This window comes from Amphimedon queenslandica, unplaced genomic scaffold (genome assembly GCF_000090795.2).
Source record: "Amphimedon queenslandica unplaced genomic scaffold, v1.1 AMPQUscaffold_13481, whole genome shotgun sequence".
Lineage (NCBI taxonomy): Eukaryota > Metazoa > Porifera > Demospongiae > Haplosclerida > Niphatidae > Amphimedon > Amphimedon queenslandica.
This window is the reverse complement of record NW_003546283.1, coordinates 349,984-367,299: the sequence shown is the minus strand read 5'-3', so window position 1 is coordinate 367,299 and position 17,316 is coordinate 349,984. Positions and strand designations below refer to the sequence as shown.

The following is a 17,316-nucleotide window of genomic DNA, read 5'->3' as shown; positions in this document are numbered from 1 at the left end:
TGCAATTTGCATTACCACAGTACCTAGCTGGGCGGGGAAGCACCGCCCACCACACGTGTCACTGCACTATGTCATACTGCAAGAGAGATGGTAAGTCCATTTACAAGTGCTGGTTGTTTTATTATGGACAGAAAACTATTAGTATTTTAATGTATCTTGCTTAAATGCTTTCTAAATCCTTTATGAGCTCCACTATTTTTATAGCCACCGCCATTTTATAACAATACTTATATATCACTATTATACCATATTGACGTCTCTAGGCAAGGACAAGTCTCTGTTTTTGACAAGAGAGGATGCAAAGGATCCAGAGAACATAAAAACATTAGTCGAGGATGAGGAGACATATGGACTTATTGCCCCAGATGGATCAATAAACTGGGACTGTCCCTGCTTAGGTAATAATTCATAATAACTAGATGACATCATTATGCATGTATATGTACAATCGTACATATCTATCTACATGCATACATGTACTTCCCACGTTACCTGATACCTTGTTTTGTGCTTTGGACTTTCAATTTAAAAGTGCAACAGCAGCTGTTTCCCGAGAAACATGAATAAATGCTAAATGGATATTTCATCATCATTTACATGAAATAATAATGGTTAAAATCCCAGTCTGTTAAGGAAGGGAGTGTATTTGACCAAGTAGAAGCTTCCATTTGAACCATTACACAATTCTATGCCTTTGATCAATAGTTAATTTAAGCTTATACTACTTGTGCTTCTAAACAGGGTTTCCCACAAAGCATATTAAATGAGGTAAATAGCATGAGCTTCATGAGCTGAGAAGCAATACAATAGACAACATGTACTTGGCTTTTTGAGCAACTTTAAATATTTGTAACAAATCAAATTTTGGTCTGATCAGCTCAAACTTGCTATACAACATGAGAACATGTATATGCATCAGAAAATAGTATAAAAATGTAGAATTCTTTACTTTTCATTTTTGGCAAAATTTGGCCCGAGACCATGTACTATAGTACAGGGACTTTTACCCGATTTTGGAGCACTTTTAAAAATTCATAAAAAATCCAAATTTGATCGGAATCAGCTCAAACTTTCTACACAACATAAGAACATGTATATGTATCAGAAAATATTATAAAAATGGAAAATTCTCTCCTTTTTAATTTTGGAAAAATTTGGCCCGTGACCATGTGCTAGAGTACAGGGACTTTGGCAAGATTTTTGAGCAAATTTGACACTGACTATCAAAAATATTTTTGAAAATTTTACCATAGATATGATTACCTTGACAATTTTTTATGTAGGCGGTATGGCTAATGGCCCTTGTGGTAGTGAATTTAAAGAAGCTTTTGGCTGCTTCCATTACAGTAAAGAAGAAATGAAAGGTTCTGACTGTTTAGAGCAATTTAAAGTAATGCAAGTAAGTCAAAATAACAGACAACATAGATATTATTCATAAATGAAATGTACATGCATCATGGAATTACATAGATCACATAATTTTGCCTATGTGTGCCAGACTGTCAGTAAACTTTATCATTTTATAGGAATGCTTTCAAAAATATCCTGAGGTATACAGTAAATATGGTGAAGACGAGGAGGACGAGGAGGGTAATAGTGACAAGGAGAATAACGAGATACCCAAAGAAGCAAACAATAACAATGACAGCAACAACAACGATGATAATAATAATGTTAATGATGAAGATAAATGATAAACAGTGAAATGTACTAATATTTTTCATACTATATCAGCTTAGTATTAAAGTACGTAGACGTTTCAGTTTTTCACTTATCAAAATGACACCAATAGATTGTATGGCATATTGAAACTCTTCTTTATATCTGGATCTACACATTTCTAAAATTTGAGAACTAGCAGTCACCCAAATGAGAAGCAGTGGTATAGTGCTAGAGTTTATTAACGCAGTGTTAACCGTTGAATCAGTATCACTGGAAAGAGCTGATATCTGATTGTTGATCATCTTGCTAAGAAGTAGTGGCTGCAATGAAGTAATGATTACAGTTATTGTAGTTATACTTACCAGGCCAGAGTTAGTGCTACATTTTTGCGACCAATCGGATAAATTAAAGGAGCAGCCTCCACGCCAGTTCATCTGAAAAATATGTCATTAGTTGATTAATTATTTATTTAATAAAATCAAAGTCTAGTAGCAATCAAAAACGATAAGATATGACAATATAAAAAAAGGATATTTTTTTTCTCCTATAAGAACTTAGCCCATAGCTTTAATTCAGCCTATTGTTTGTTCCATGCTTAAACCTTATAAAGTCAGAGAAAATATCCCAACTATTTCTCTCACTATTCGATCCACATATAGCCTCTCATTGTATAGCAAGGTTTGCAAACATTGCATTCCTTATTCCAGCACTGAAATAATAAAAGCTAATTGCACACACACACAGACATACTCCACTGACTGCCAGAACAAAAGGATGCCCATTAAGTGGACATTTACTATGAGTGGCTTCTGTCTATAAGTATGTCTGAATGATCTGTATGTTTCTCTTCTACTCCTTTATGTGTCCTATTGACAAGACTACTGTCTGTGAGTGTTTTGGCGGACTGCTAGCAGCTGTCAGTCTAACCTGTTGTATAACTCTTGATAACTCATAGAGTATGGCACAACAATTAACAGACAACTCATCCATCAGCTTCAGTGAAGAAGGAAAGAGAGAGAGAGGGAAGGAGAGAAAGAGAGAGAGGGAGGGAGGGAGAGAAAGAGAGAGAGAAGAATGTGTCATAAATAAGTATAGCATACAAGGAGAGAGAAAGAAAAAAAGGAGGAGAAACAAAAGATCAATTGACAAGAGAAAGACAAAATAAAAATAAAAGAAAGGAAGTTTACTATTGAAAAATTACTTACTTTCCCATCACTTAATGAATCCGTGACAAAAGCATCCAACAAACATTCGCTGAGCTCACAGAGAGTTTGACCACTGCAAAATGCATGTGTACACACACACTCCATAACGTCAGGTATAATTGGATCGACATAAAGACACTTATACCACACACAGAGACAAGTAAGTCAGTGATGTCGTGTAGACAAACAAGAACTTTGCACATGCACAATACATACATAGCACATGCAGACATAGATATGTACACACACACATACATGCCGACACATATACATGTACATGCACAAATAGTACATATAAATGCAGACATAGGCACATGTGGTATTACTGGTATAAACAGACACACACAAAAATACACACACACAGATTGCAGACAATACATATGTACATGAACACACACATAGATACATGCAGACACATATAAATGCAGACAATACATATGTACATGAACAATAGATTCAACTCAGACACACACACATACATAAATACATGCAGTCACACACACATCTGTACATACATTCTAGAAGCAGGTGCTAAGACTAATTAGATTAGGGCTACCTGTTCAAATGTCAATAATTATGTCATTATAGTTACCTTAAACAGACTTATTATCAGTAATTACTTACATGGACCATACAATGAAATACACAGGTTATGCAATATTCACAAAAGAAACTCACTTGTTACGCTTTAGTAGAGATAGTTTGGGCTTAGATACCAGTGTATCCTGAAATACTTTTAGAATAACTTCGGTAATGATAACCTTGTATCTAGAGTGAAAAAATGAAGGTAGTGACATCACGCTAGATAAACATCATAATATCATTAGCAATAATAACACATGTATTATAAATAATAATAATAATAATGATGATGATGATGATGATGATGATGATGGTATGCAGGATGTGTATGTAATGGTATATGTCCAGATGATGATGATGATGGATTTAGGAGGTTAATATTATAATAACAAAGTGTATTAGTATCATATTCACTGGCTTTAAGCTCAGTAGACTCGGTTAAACTTTAATACATTGAGACAGACAGAGAGAGAGAGAGAGAGAGAGAGAGAGAGAGAGAGAGAGAGAGAGAGAGAGAGAGAGAGAGAGAGAGAGTGGGGGAGAGAGAGAGAGAGAGAGAGAGAGAGTGAGAGAGAGAGAGAGAGAGTGAGAGAGAGAGAGAGAGAGAGAGAGAGAGAGACATAATAAGAATTAAAAAGTGAGTATTGGGCTTTATGTAATAGTTCAAATGAAGAGGCATAGCATTAGTGAGATAATCTTTGGTTTAGAGCTATAATTAGTCAAAATTTAATAAATTATGAGACATTAATGGAAACACACTACTTGACAAGAAACCGTCCACACACAAATTTAGAAAAATGATAACTAAAGTATCATAATTGGAATATGAGAATAATTCAGTTTCTACCTTTGTCATAATGCTATGTGGACAAATACAATTAAACTTACTGATATCAATTATAACATTAGTTCAAAAGGCGTCATTCACAAATACCACACAGGTAATTGGTCTATCACAGCTACAATCAATGAAGCATTACTGAATGTCATAATCATTCACAAAAAATTGCACAACTATGATATAATGATAAACTAGCAAGGTTGATCAACCATTGATGAGATAGAAGCTACAAGGAATCGAAATCACAGTGTCCATGGTAACCAGCAGTTGCCACTTGTAACCATAGCGATGATAAAAAGGAGAAAGGATGATGTGGATTGTGTATTGCAGGAAGAGAGGAAGACAATATTTCTTAGAACAAGTGTACTACACAATGCCATACATTTGTGTGAGACATGGTTACTTGGGCGTGAAGTATCAGGAAGGAATGAAAGCTTATTCCGACTTTGTTGCTGGGCGATATTCCATAGTCCAGGCTGAGAGCTGTTGAATGTAATGATGCAACAATAGATGCATGGCCCTCAATACAGATGAACCAAAGTCAAATTAAATACCTATTTACTATACATGTGCATGCAAAGCAATTATGTGTCACAGGTGCTTATGTGAGCAAACACTAGCCTAAGTGTTTGTGTGCTAAGCAGTAATTACTTACAGAATGTTTTCTGGAACAAAGCATAGACTAAACTTTGGTTGCTCGTGATTCTCGATGCCATTGATCAAATAAGAATTAGGATTGAGCGGCTTCGCTTAAAAGTGAGTCTAGCCTCATGAATATGAAGGAGGTTGTTGTTGATGTTAAAGTCTGGAACTAACATTAGCCTTATTAAACTCTACAAGAAGGATTCATTAGCTTGAGGACAGGTCAGAGACACACAGACTATAGCAAAGCTAGCCTATAGCTGGAGTATAACCAGAAGGGTCAATACAACATACAGTCAAACCTGCTATTGTGGACACTCTAAAATAAGGACACTTCTATAATCAGGACAGGTAGTATCAGTTCCAATACAATATAAATGTGTATTAATGAACCTCTGAAATAAGGACACCTCTATAATAAGGACAGTTTTATTTGGTCCCAAGGTGTCCGGAATAGACAGGTTTGACCGTATACAGGCTATAAAACTGGATAAATGACTATACTCTAATTGTACTATAAACTATTAATGCAATACTCATTGATTTTATGATGAAAACACTATGTCTCATCGAGACAGCTAGCACACGCCTCAGACTAATCAGGACAACCTTTAAATTATATATTGGAACTGGTGTCACAGACCAGACAGACTACACACAAGTCTTCTCTTCATAGAAACAACTATTACACAATGTCGTACAAATTGGACGGTCCCATGACTATCTTGTGAGCATCATTTGACTGTGTCAGAGGTCACTGGTGCTGTAGAAATTAAATACTGAGGATATACCTAATTGGCTGATCCAGAGGCGATTCTACACTTTAATGTATTACAAACTAGCACAAAGTATGACAATATTTTAATTAGATATAGATATGTGCTCAGTACACATCAGACTTGGGGTCAATTAGAATTAGACCATGTTAAAGTAATATCAGTTAAAAATACTATTTTGGCATGTTTTTGCTTTTTAAAAATTCATAAAAAATTCAATTTTAATTGGAATCAACTCAAACTTGCTACACAACATAAGTACATGTATATGTATCAGAAAATGTAATAAAAATGGAGAATTCTCTTCTTGTCAATTTTGCCAAAATTTGGCCCGTGACCATGTACTACTATAGTACAGGGACTTTTACCTGATTTTGGAGCAACTTTAAAAAATTCATAAAAAATCTAATTTTAATCGGAATCAACTCAAACTTGCTACACAACATAAGTACATGTATATGTATCAGAAAATGTAATAAAAATGAAGAATTCTCTTCTTGTCAATTTTGCCAAAATTTAGCCCGTGACCATGTACTATAGTACAGGGACTTTTACCCAATTTTGGAGCAACTTTTAAAAATTTGTAAAAAATCCAATCTTACTCAGAATTAACTCAAACTTGCTACACAACATAAGTACATGTATACAAATCAAAAAATGTCATAAAAATAGAAAATTCTCTCTTTGACATTTTCGACAAAATTTGGCCCAAGACAATGCATTTTTGAGCAACTTTAATTCATAAAAATCCAATAAATGGAAATGCTATGCCATTATGACAAAACTGTGCTAAAACTTGCTTTTTGAAGTCACGGTTATGTCTATCAGTAAATTAATACAAATAATGTGTATATGAACCTGAAGTTGAATAAAAATTAAATTTAATAAACGATTAAACAACATTTCAGTAATATTGAAACTTTAAGAAGATAAACATAATCGGTTTAAGCAAACAGATGCACTGTCTCCTACTGATCTCAATGATAGGAATGTGACCATAAACCACTGCAGACTTATCAGAGCCGACCACTAACAAGTGATACAGATACCACCAAAGAATGATGACATCTTGAACTCTAATGAGGACTTTGATCAGAAAGACAATAATAGTCTGACCATAACCCACTACTGAAGCAGTTGTACATGGTAATATACACTGTAGCTGTACAGATCATTTGTGACCATAATTGACAAAAGGTACCTTATGGCGGGTAGTGAAATTTGTCTTTATGCCCAAAAAAATCCAACTTCCTGAGCTCCATTTATCATAAAATTACTCCAGAGGATGCAAAAAGTTACTATGTAACTTTTAGAAACAATGGTTGTCCAACAAAGCACCCACAGGTTGATATTTTTCATTATAATGATGAATTTAAAAATCCACCATAAGGTACTTTTTGTCAATTATGGTCACATTTACTTAGCCCATTAATGCACTAAGTGATAGCACTATGACCTCATTTGGCCACACACTCTTTCACACACACTCACACAAAACTAAGCAATTAAAGTGATTGCTAATGAATGCCAATGGTTATAAGTTTTCCGTCCATTCAAACATTCATTAACAATAGTTATCAACTTATGTAAAAAATATAAAATTAGCTTAACTACAACTGCAAAAAATATGGTTGAAGATAAACTAAAACGAGACTATACAACTGAGATTAAAAATATGTATTTGAAAGCAAAATAAAAAGAAGCCAATGTTTTTTGACACATTGAAGCTTCTTGTGCTAATTATCTGTTTTTTCTCTCAAAAAATTGTTAGCCACTTTAGGTAAACACTACAGTAGGCAAACAAGAACCCTGTCTATTTGCACCAGGTACTTCAGTGCATCAAAATAGAAAAACATCCTCTGGATATATTTTAAAAACAAGTTAAAGTAACGTCAAAATATTGATCAGTCACTGGCAAAAACTAGAGTCACTATTGTATCTTGCTGCAATGGATTACAATTTTACTGTTACTGGTAATATCAATGGTCCAGTACTAGCAGCAGTATTTGCAGTTGAAGCAGTGGTGGGTTTCATTGCTAATATCATTGTACTCTCCATCACACTACATCAAAGAAAGTCCTTCAAACAACCGTCAACAATATTCTTCACTTCTCTCCTTTTATCGAATCTCTTGGATGCATTGGTGTACCTTCCAATGACCACAGTTGCTACAGGAGCTGGAGAATGGATATACGGAAGCACCTTTGAAGTGAGAAGAGCAACTTGCATTTTCTCAGGAACCAGTAACTGGTTCATAGTCTTCATCACAATAGGAGTGCTAGCTGCTATATCATTTGATAAGTGTCTCTTCGTCACTAAGCCACATTTCTACAAGAGGTTCATGAAACCATGGGTAGCACTGACAGTCACAGTTGCTCTATGGATCATCATTGCTTTCATACTAGCACTGCCATCAGCTTTGGGAGCGTCTGATAATGATTATGGATTTCGCTATGGAGCTTGTTACATTACGCTTGAAGACCACCCAGCTTATATTGGATTTTGTTCGCTCATATTCTCAATCTTTATCATCACAATTATAGTCACGTCGATTTGGACGTTCTGCTTCACTTGCAAATTTATACGCGACCAATCAGAAATAGCAGGAGAAAATGTCTATCACTTGAAAAAAATGAAACTTTTTGGAATATTTGGATCAATGCTTCTTGCCTATGGAATATGCTATGGAGTCTCTATGACTATAGGTATTTTAAGTGTTTCAATCGCATTCCCTAATGAAGTACATGCAACTAGTATGGTTGCATTTCAGCTCAATATAATAACAACCCCATTGATCCAATCATATTTCAGGCCAGACATAACAAAGTCCATGACATCATTAAAGAAGTTTGTCCAGACTCAAATAAAGAAGTTGAGATATTCGCCTTCAAGTCCAGAATAACTTTTAAAAAATAAGATCAAACTAGTATAAGACTTTTTCCTATACTACATGTATCTTTCAATACACAATACTGTATAAAATGTTTTTGCAATGTTGTTTTTCTAAAGTTGTTTGTAAATCTTAACACTAATTAAGCTACAATTTGCACATTGGGCTTCAATTAGAGATAAATCCACTACATTTATAAGTAAAATGCACATTCAAAAAATTAGTTTTGACTACAAGTTGACAGCCACTGCATCTTGCCGTAATGGATTACAATTTCACTGCTACTGGTAGTATCAATGGTCCAGTACTAGCTGCAGTATTTGCAGTTGAAGCAGTGGTGGGTTTCATTGCTAATATCATTGTACTCTCCATCACACTACATCAAAGAAAGTCCTTCAAACAACCGTCAACAATATTCTTCACTTCTCTCATTTTATCGAATCTCTTGGATGCATTGATATACCTTCCAATGACTGCAATTGCTACAGGAGCTGAAGAATGGATACTGGGAAGCACCTTTGAGCAGAGAAGAGCAACTTGTGTGTTTGCAGGAATCATTAGCTGGATTAATGTTTACATCATAACAGGAGTACTGGCTGCTATATCATTTGATAAGTGCCTCTTCATCACTAAGCCATATTTCTACAAGAGGTTCATGAAACCATGGGTAGCACTGGCAATCATAGTCGTTCTGTCGATAATCGTTACTCTCATGTTTACACTGCCATCACTTGGCTTTGGAGAATATGATTATCTATTTGACTATGGACCTTGCTACGTTGCATTTCGAAGAAATCGAGGATACGTCATATTTTGTATATCCCTGCTGCTATCCTTCATCATTATAATTATGGTCACATCAATTTGGACGTTCTGCTTCACTCATAGGTTTATACGTGATCACTCAGAAAAGGGAGGAGACAGTGTCTATAACACACAAAGGTTGAAGCTATTTGGCATATTTGGATCAATGCTCCTTGCCTATGGAACATGTTATGGCTCAGTTATCGTTACAGCCTTTATCAGTTATGGAATCCAAATTCCTGAAGAAGTTGATGCTGCTACTATAGTTGCATTTCATGCCAATCCAATAGTGACCGCACTGATTCAATCATATTTCAGACCAGATATTACTAAACCTCTGAAATCTTTCAAAAATGCCATTTGCTCAAAATTGAAGAAGATGGCATGCTCATTTTCAAATTAACTTAAAGAAATCAAGGACAGTTTGCACTTTCTCCAATAATTGATTGTCTTGTTTTAGCTTATAAACTTTATTTATTTGCTAGTTTGAATATAAAATAAGCATTACATATAATAAATTTTATTTAAATTGGCATATACAATTCTTGTGGATTGGCTATGAAGACCACAGCCTGCTCTGTATACAGGACAAATAAAGTTAAAAAACTCCTCCCATTTTTATAACTATGCATAATAACTACCAGTGGACTATAAAGTTACAAACACTGTGAAGAAAACTACAAGAAGCCTCAATGTGATAAATAGAACAAACATCCTCTTTTACAAAACATATAATAGCTAACAAAATTTTGTTGTTCAGTTAGGCTACTAGAAGCTAAGAGAGCTGCATCTTGCTGTAATGGATTACAATTTCACTACTACTGGTAATATCAATGGTCCAGTACTAGCTGCAGTATTTGCTGTTGAAGCAGTGGTGGGTTTCATTGCTAATATCATTGTACTCTCCATCACACTACATCAAAGGAAGTCCTTCAAACAACCGTCAACAATATTCTTTACTTCTCTCATTTTATCAAATCTTTTGAATGTATTGGTATATCTTCCAATGACCACAGTTGCTACAGGAGCTGAAGAATGGATACTGGGAAGCACCTTTGAGCAGAGAAGAGCAACTTGTGTGTTTGCAGGAATCATTAGCTGGATTAATGTTTACGTCATAACAGGAGTACTGGCTGCTATATCATTTGATAAGTGCCTCTTCATCACTAAGCCATATTTCTACAAGAGGTTCATGAAACCATGGGTAGCACTGGCAATCACAGTTACTCTATGGATAATCGTTGCTCTCATGTTTACACTGCCATCACTTGGCTTTGGAGAATACGATTATCTATTTGACTATGGACCTTGCTACATTGCATTTCGAAGAAATCGAGGATACGTCATATTTTGTATATCACTGCTGCTATCCTTCATCATTATAATCATAATCACATCAATTTGGACGTTCTGCTTCATTCGTAGGTTTATACGTGATCATTCAGCTATGGAAGGAGACAGTGTCTATAACACACAAAGGTTGAAGCTGTTTGGCATATTTGGATCAATGCTCCTTGCCTATGGAACATGTTATGGCCCAGTTATCATTATAGGCTTTATCAGTTTTGCAATCCAAATTCCTGAAGAGCTTGATGCTGCTACTATAGTTGCATTTCATGCCATTCCAACAATGACCGCACTGATTCAATCGTATTTCAGACCAGACATCACAAAACCTCTGGCATCTTTCAAAAATGCCATCTGCTCAAAATTAAATGCGGCACATTCATCTTCAAATTAACTTAAAGAAATCAAGGACAGTTTTTCCACTCCCTTAAATTATTGATTGTCATGTTGTAGTGTATGAACTCTTTCTTTTAGCATTTTTTGTTGTAGTGTTGTTTTGCTTATAGTAGTTTGATGATCATTGACAAACAGTAATCATTCATAACATGTGCATGGTATTCCATTAGAAGCCATTTCATTGATTACATAATTACGTTTATGCAATAAGTTTGAGCTGAGTCTGATCAAAATTGAATTCAAGAAACGTGTGTATGGTCAAACCCATCTAAAATAAGGCCAGAATAGAATCCCCCCCATTGTACTGTAACATGTTTATCCTTTGGTTTACAGACACATCATAATTATAATAATTCACATGTTGGCTTGTCTCCTAGAAACTTTTAATAATCACTTTGAGTTTGACCATAAAAACATGATGCTATAATAGCAGAGTAAAGTGTTGAAGATGATAAGCTATGAAGAAAACTTGTATTCTCTCTCTACCAAAATAATAGCTCATAAGCCCAACATGCACTAGACAGCAACTTTATTGCTTACAAAAAAGTTGCTTTGTGTTACATGACCGAAGCAACTTGTAGCAACTTGTCGCTGAGAGGTGAACAGCTTTTACCTTCCGGCAACAAGCTTTCCAGTTGACTTCAAAGGCTACCATGAAGATATAAAATTAAAAAAGGCCTGGAGCTAAATTAATATGTTAGTTTGTCTATATGTACGTACATCAGGGCATAGTCCCATGATGTAATTTAGTAATTAACCAAAGGGTGAGTTCACACCTATGTAGCAGATACAATGCACATTAAGATCGCTTATCACTAATGGTACATGTACATACACTTTGCTACACAATACTTACTTACTCCAGTACATCAGCTAGCGGTGATTCATTCCATTTTTTCATGTCCTTGAGACTCTCTAGTAACAGTTCTCCATTGTCTTGCCAGTAGAGGAGCTTTAATTGGAAATAGAGTCCAAGAGCTGAGCTTAGCTCCAGGTAAAGTTTGGCTGATTCTTGTATTGTTTGAGCAGAGTACAAGTCACTCTTAAGAGAGTGGTACCTTTGGGTTGCTCCTCTATAATTAGAAATGAGATATGTACTCCAATGATACTTCTTTATAGGCCTTTCCACACTAGCACTTGTAACTTTACGTAATGCTTCAATGCGCAAACCGGTTTGAAACTGGTTGGCCACTATCTCAAACCACCTCCATATGTGGTTTGAACGGGCATTCAATAGATAACCCAATGGAAGATGGATCAGATATACTATCATAATAATACAAGATCCTGAAGATAGTGTGGAATCACTTGATGCATATTGAATGCGCATCAGTTCTAAACCAGTTTGAACCGCATTGCAAGTGTAGAAAGGCCTTAAATAGTCTTTAGATAAAAATGTCATTGTAGGAAGCCTAAGGTAGGCAGTTTAAAATGGATTTTATTTCTAGTGAATTAGGTATGTTCTCTACTGTATATTCTATCTTTTATTCTTTATACAAAGTAGCATATCTGTATGCTGCAATTGAAATATCATATTATTGTTGAAGTATTTATGTAGCAAATATAATTGTTACTTACTCTTTATCCAAAATCAAAGTATTGTACTGTCTTTTGCCCTATACAATACAGATGCATATAAAAAATTGTTTTAGTAATAAAAGACATATATGCATTACTGTAAAATTAATGAGTATATTCATTGACTGACCAATTGAAAATCTTCCAAATGAAAGTTGAGGTAAGATACGAAGAGTGTTTCGGATTGTAGAAGAAACAGATCCAACCATTCCGGCTTCTTCTGGCCCTCTCCATCGTGAGAGACTGCTGGTGGGCGTGTCAGTTTAAGAGAGTGGGTTGGGCTTGTTGTTAAAAGGTTTTTTTTGTTAGGAGATGATGTAGGTGTGGTCTGATCATTCTGTTTGTACTCAATGGATAAATGTACGGTACACTCTTGTTCTTTGCCGGATAAGAAATCAGGCTGATCATCAATCTATATGATCATAAACATAACTCATTGATTCAAGTCAATTAAAGAAATCAGGCTGATCATCAATCTATATGATCATAAACATAACTCATTGATTCAAGTCAATTAAAGAAATCAGGCTGATCATCAATCTATATGATCATAAACATAACTCATTGATTCAAGTCAACTAAAGAAATCAGGCTGATCATCAATCTATATGATCATAAACATAACTCATTGATTCAAGTCAATTAAAGAAATCAGGCTGATCATCAATCTATATGATCATAAACATAACTCATTGATTCAAGTCAACTAAAGAAATCAGGTTGATCATCAATCTATATGATCATAAACATAAATCATTGATTGAAGTCAACTAAAAAAATCAGGCTGATCATCAATCTATATGATCATAAACATAAATCATTGATTGAAGTCAACTAAAGAAATCAGGCTGATCATTAATCTATATGATCATAAACATAAATCATTGATTGAAGCTAACTAAAATGCACAAAAATGCAAAAGCCAATTTTACCAATGTATACTCATTAGAGCAAGCGTAAAAAATCCAATTTTGATTGGAATCAACTCAAACTTTCTACACAACATAAGTACATGTATATGCATCAGAAAATGTAATAAAAATGGAGAATTCCCTTCTTGTCAATTTTGCCAAAATTTGGCCCGTGACCATGTACTATAGTACAGGGACTTTTGCCTGATTTTGGAGCAACTTTTAAAAATTCATAAAAAATCCAATTTTAATCGGAATTAACTAAACTTGCTACACAATATAAATACATGTATATGCATCAGAAAATGTAATAAAAATGGAGAATTCTCTTCTTGTCAATTTTGGCAAAATTTGGCCCGTGACCATGTACTATAGTACAGGGACTTTCACCCGATTTTGGAGCAAACTTTTAAAAATTCGTAAAAAATCCAATTTTGATCGGAATCAACTCAAACTTGCTACACAACATAAGTACATGTATATGCATCAGAAAATGTAATAAAAATGGAGAATTCCCTTCTTGTCAATTTTGCCAAAATTTGGCCCGTGACCATGTACTATAGTACAGGGACTTTTGCCTGATTTTAGAGCAACTTTTAAAAATTCATAAAAAATCCAATTTTAATTGGAATTAACTAAACTTGCTACACAACATAAGTACATGTATATGCATCAGAAAATGTAATAAAAATGGAGCATTCTCTTCTTGTCAATTTTGGCAAAATTTGGCCCGTGACCATGTACTATAGTACAGGGACTTTCACCCGATTTTGGAGCAAACTTTTAAAAATTCGTAAAAAATCCAATTTTGATCGGAATCAACTCAAACTTGCTACACAACATAAGTACATGTATATGCATCAGAAAATGTAATAAAAATGGAGAATTCTCTTCTTGTCAACTTTGGTGAAATTTGACGTGTGACCATATACTATAGTACAGGGACTTTTACCTGATTTTGGAGCAAATTTATAAATTTGCAAAAATCTCCCAATTATAAAAACATACCACTGCTACTGATAGTATATCACTGAGAGCTAGTAGTAGTCTTATTTTCTTGACTGGGATTGGTGCAAAATAAAGGTGTGAAGGACCTATGATCACGTGACCATGAGTCCTTTTCCCGCTCCCTCTTGGAACAGAAATGCAAACTTCAGTAGCCACTAATCTCTCGTACTCGCTTTGAGAGAGCTCTCTTCTGAGTAGAGCGTCTAGTTTACCATCAAAACGGGAAGTTGGGACACTTGTGCTAGTCGCCATGTATAGACCACGCCTGTTTAGGCCACGTGGGACCACGTGGGCATGAAGGCGGTACTGCACGCCCACCCCTGCTGCATATCAGAGATCAATGAGATATCAGTCAGAAATCAATCTTGCTGAATTCCTTTGTGTTAACGTTCCTCAATCATTCTGTGGGGAGACTGTGTTTAGCAGTAGCATAAGCGGTCGCTCTTGCCAGCCTCTCATTCCTCACTAGAGAAAGATCACATAAAGAAGAGCCTCTTTTCACAATATTTCAGTACAGTAAGAGGCGGGAGGGAGGATATCTAGTCCCTTTTTTTATTTTAGGGGCCAGTATTAGTGGAGCTGTGTCGATTTGTGTAGTACAATAATGTCAACCAGTACTCATGATGGCCCTAAACTTAACGTGGATGACTTGCTTTTCTTCCCCGGGAAGGTACAGCAACAGTTCCTTCTGATTACCACTCACTCATTCTCTCCCTCTCTCACTTTCTCTTTCTCTTTTAGGAATTGAACGAGACCAACATTGCAGGTCGCAGGTCTCCTCCCCAGCCGATCAGACTAGCCATAGGGCGTCACGGGGTTTACAAGTTTGAGCGAGATAAAGATAAGGTGAGGAGACAAAGAAAGTCTTTATTTATTATTATCATTATTATATTTTATTATTATTTCATTATTATTGTTTATACTGTAGGTACTTGCATTCTGGGGATTTCAAGAGCTCTCTGACTGGAGTTTCTCCGGATACTCGTTTACATTGGTATGAGATTGATGTTTTTTTATTTATTTGTTTGTTTATTTGTTTGTTTTGTTTTGTTTTTAGAACTTTATTAACAGAAAAGTGTATCATTTAAGAACTGATGACGGTCAGGCTATTAGTCACTGGATCGATTCTTTTAGCAAAAACCCCGACCAAGCTTCTGTAAGAGGGAGAGAGGGGGGAAAGAAGGGGAAGAGAGAGGTGAGAAAGAGAGAGGCCATAGAGAAGTGAAAAAGAGGAAGGAAGATGATCTCGCAAGGAGAAGGAAAATGATATATTTTGATACATGTATATATACATACATGCGATCTTGTACACATTATAGTGCAAGTAATAGTTGCTTCTTATCACTTATTGACAAGAAAATACCTTTAGCTGCAAATTGAAGGAAGACAATAGTGGGTGAAAGCTACAAACCATGACAACACACACACACAACAGTGATGCAGCTATTGTATTAAACCAACCGTGAAGAGCTTTCACTTACAGACACAATACATCGATACACACATACACTACAATGCCGACACTATGTGTATTTGGAGAGTTGTGCAACAACATTATCATTGTATACGAACTACACAACTATTGGATTGAGTTGTCAACTCACATAGATATATATATACATGTATATATATCAGATGTATATACATGTATATATATCAAGAGTACATGTATAATAAATTACAATATACACATACAGGTATAATATTACAATGATGTATGACACAGCATATTGATAATTGGATGATGTCAGCAGCACTTTAACATGTAGTAGACATTACCAGCACAGGATTGCATGGTCAGCTTCTCTTAGGGCAGATTATGCCCCAGTAACCACGCCACAATCTAACTACATGTAAAGAGTACATGTACTTGTACCTGGTTCTAATCCATTGATTTCTATAGCAATAACAAAACATGGAAATGGTGCGTGGGAAGACTGTAATACCCCAGCCCCCAGCACAGCATAGATATTTAAATATATGATACACTTGTAGTTACACACACACACACACACACACACACACACACACACACACACACACCATTCTGTGTCACTTGTGAGAATATAAACAAAGTATAGAATACACAAACAGACTAAGTACAGGTAGCCTTCAGTAACAATGCATAAACATGTACATGATTGCGGCGTTAGTATAAACAGGGTTCATGTTGACACTATAATCCACAAGTGTGTGAGATAAATGATGCCATAGCACATTAAATATTTATGTCTGTGAGCACAACCCATGCTCATGCACGTACATGTACATTGTACAGACAGGAAATGGTTTTCTTTAGGCATTTGTGTTCACCCTATAGTCCATTATAAGCTAGGTTTACTCTTTATGATGTACTGGTGTATGTTAGCATTGTGTTCTTCGATTATCTGTTATAATATTGAATCATTTGTTATTATTATTATTTTAGTTGTGGTTTGTAATTGTTATGATTAATATCTAAATTAATACTGAAATTCTGACCACAATTTATCATAACACGTAGCTATGATTATATAGAGTATACATGTTACTCCAAGTTGCTCATAAAATGGACACTACTACATTTTGCAAATTACAATCATTCACTAAACCCACTATTTCAGTTACTTGTGAAGGGACGACACTTGTGGAAAATAACACTTCATTCAGCGTCTGTATCCACATGTGCTTCTCT

At 35.2% G+C, this 17,316-nt stretch overlaps 3 protein-coding genes across 3 annotated transcripts; 2 read left to right on the top strand and 1 right to left on the bottom strand.

Moving 5' to 3' along the window:
* The first annotated feature begins 19 nt into the window (after nt 1–19).
* Nucleotides 20–1,791, top strand: LOC100634516 (mitochondrial intermembrane space import and assembly protein 40-like). Its single transcript, XM_019994203.1, has 4 exons — nt 20–90; nt 264–398; nt 1,284–1,399; nt 1,527–1,791. Exons 1-4 carry the CDS (start codon nt 69–71, stop codon nt 1,692–1,694), a joined length of 441 nt encoding a protein of 146 aa, XP_019849762.1. The 5' UTR covers nt 20–68; the 3' UTR covers nt 1,695–1,791.
* LOC100639853 (uncharacterized) lies at nt 1,385–14,917 on the bottom strand. The gene is made up of 9 exons (XM_011404291.2): nt 14,643–14,917; nt 12,854–13,135; nt 12,724–12,761; nt 12,006–12,218; nt 3,546–3,635; nt 2,868–2,940; nt 2,590–2,655; nt 2,025–2,096; nt 1,385–1,982 (listed from the first exon to the last, which is right to left on the bottom strand). Exons 1-9 carry the CDS (start codon nt 14,892–14,894, stop codon nt 1,731–1,733), a joined length of 1,338 nt encoding a protein of 445 aa, XP_011402593.2. The 5' UTR covers nt 14,895–14,917; the 3' UTR covers nt 1,385–1,730.
* Nucleotides 14,918–14,998: 81 nt separating this feature from the next.
* LOC100634390 (uncharacterized) lies at nt 14,999–16,211 on the top strand. The gene is made up of 5 exons (XM_003384957.2): nt 14,999–15,158; nt 15,204–15,312; nt 15,384–15,488; nt 15,571–15,636; nt 15,700–16,211. Exons 2-5 carry the CDS (start codon nt 15,247–15,249, stop codon nt 15,865–15,867), a joined length of 405 nt encoding a protein of 134 aa, XP_003385005.1. The 5' UTR covers nt 14,999–15,158; nt 15,204–15,246; the 3' UTR covers nt 15,868–16,211.
* The last annotated feature ends 1,105 nt before the right edge of the window (nt 16,212–17,316 follow it).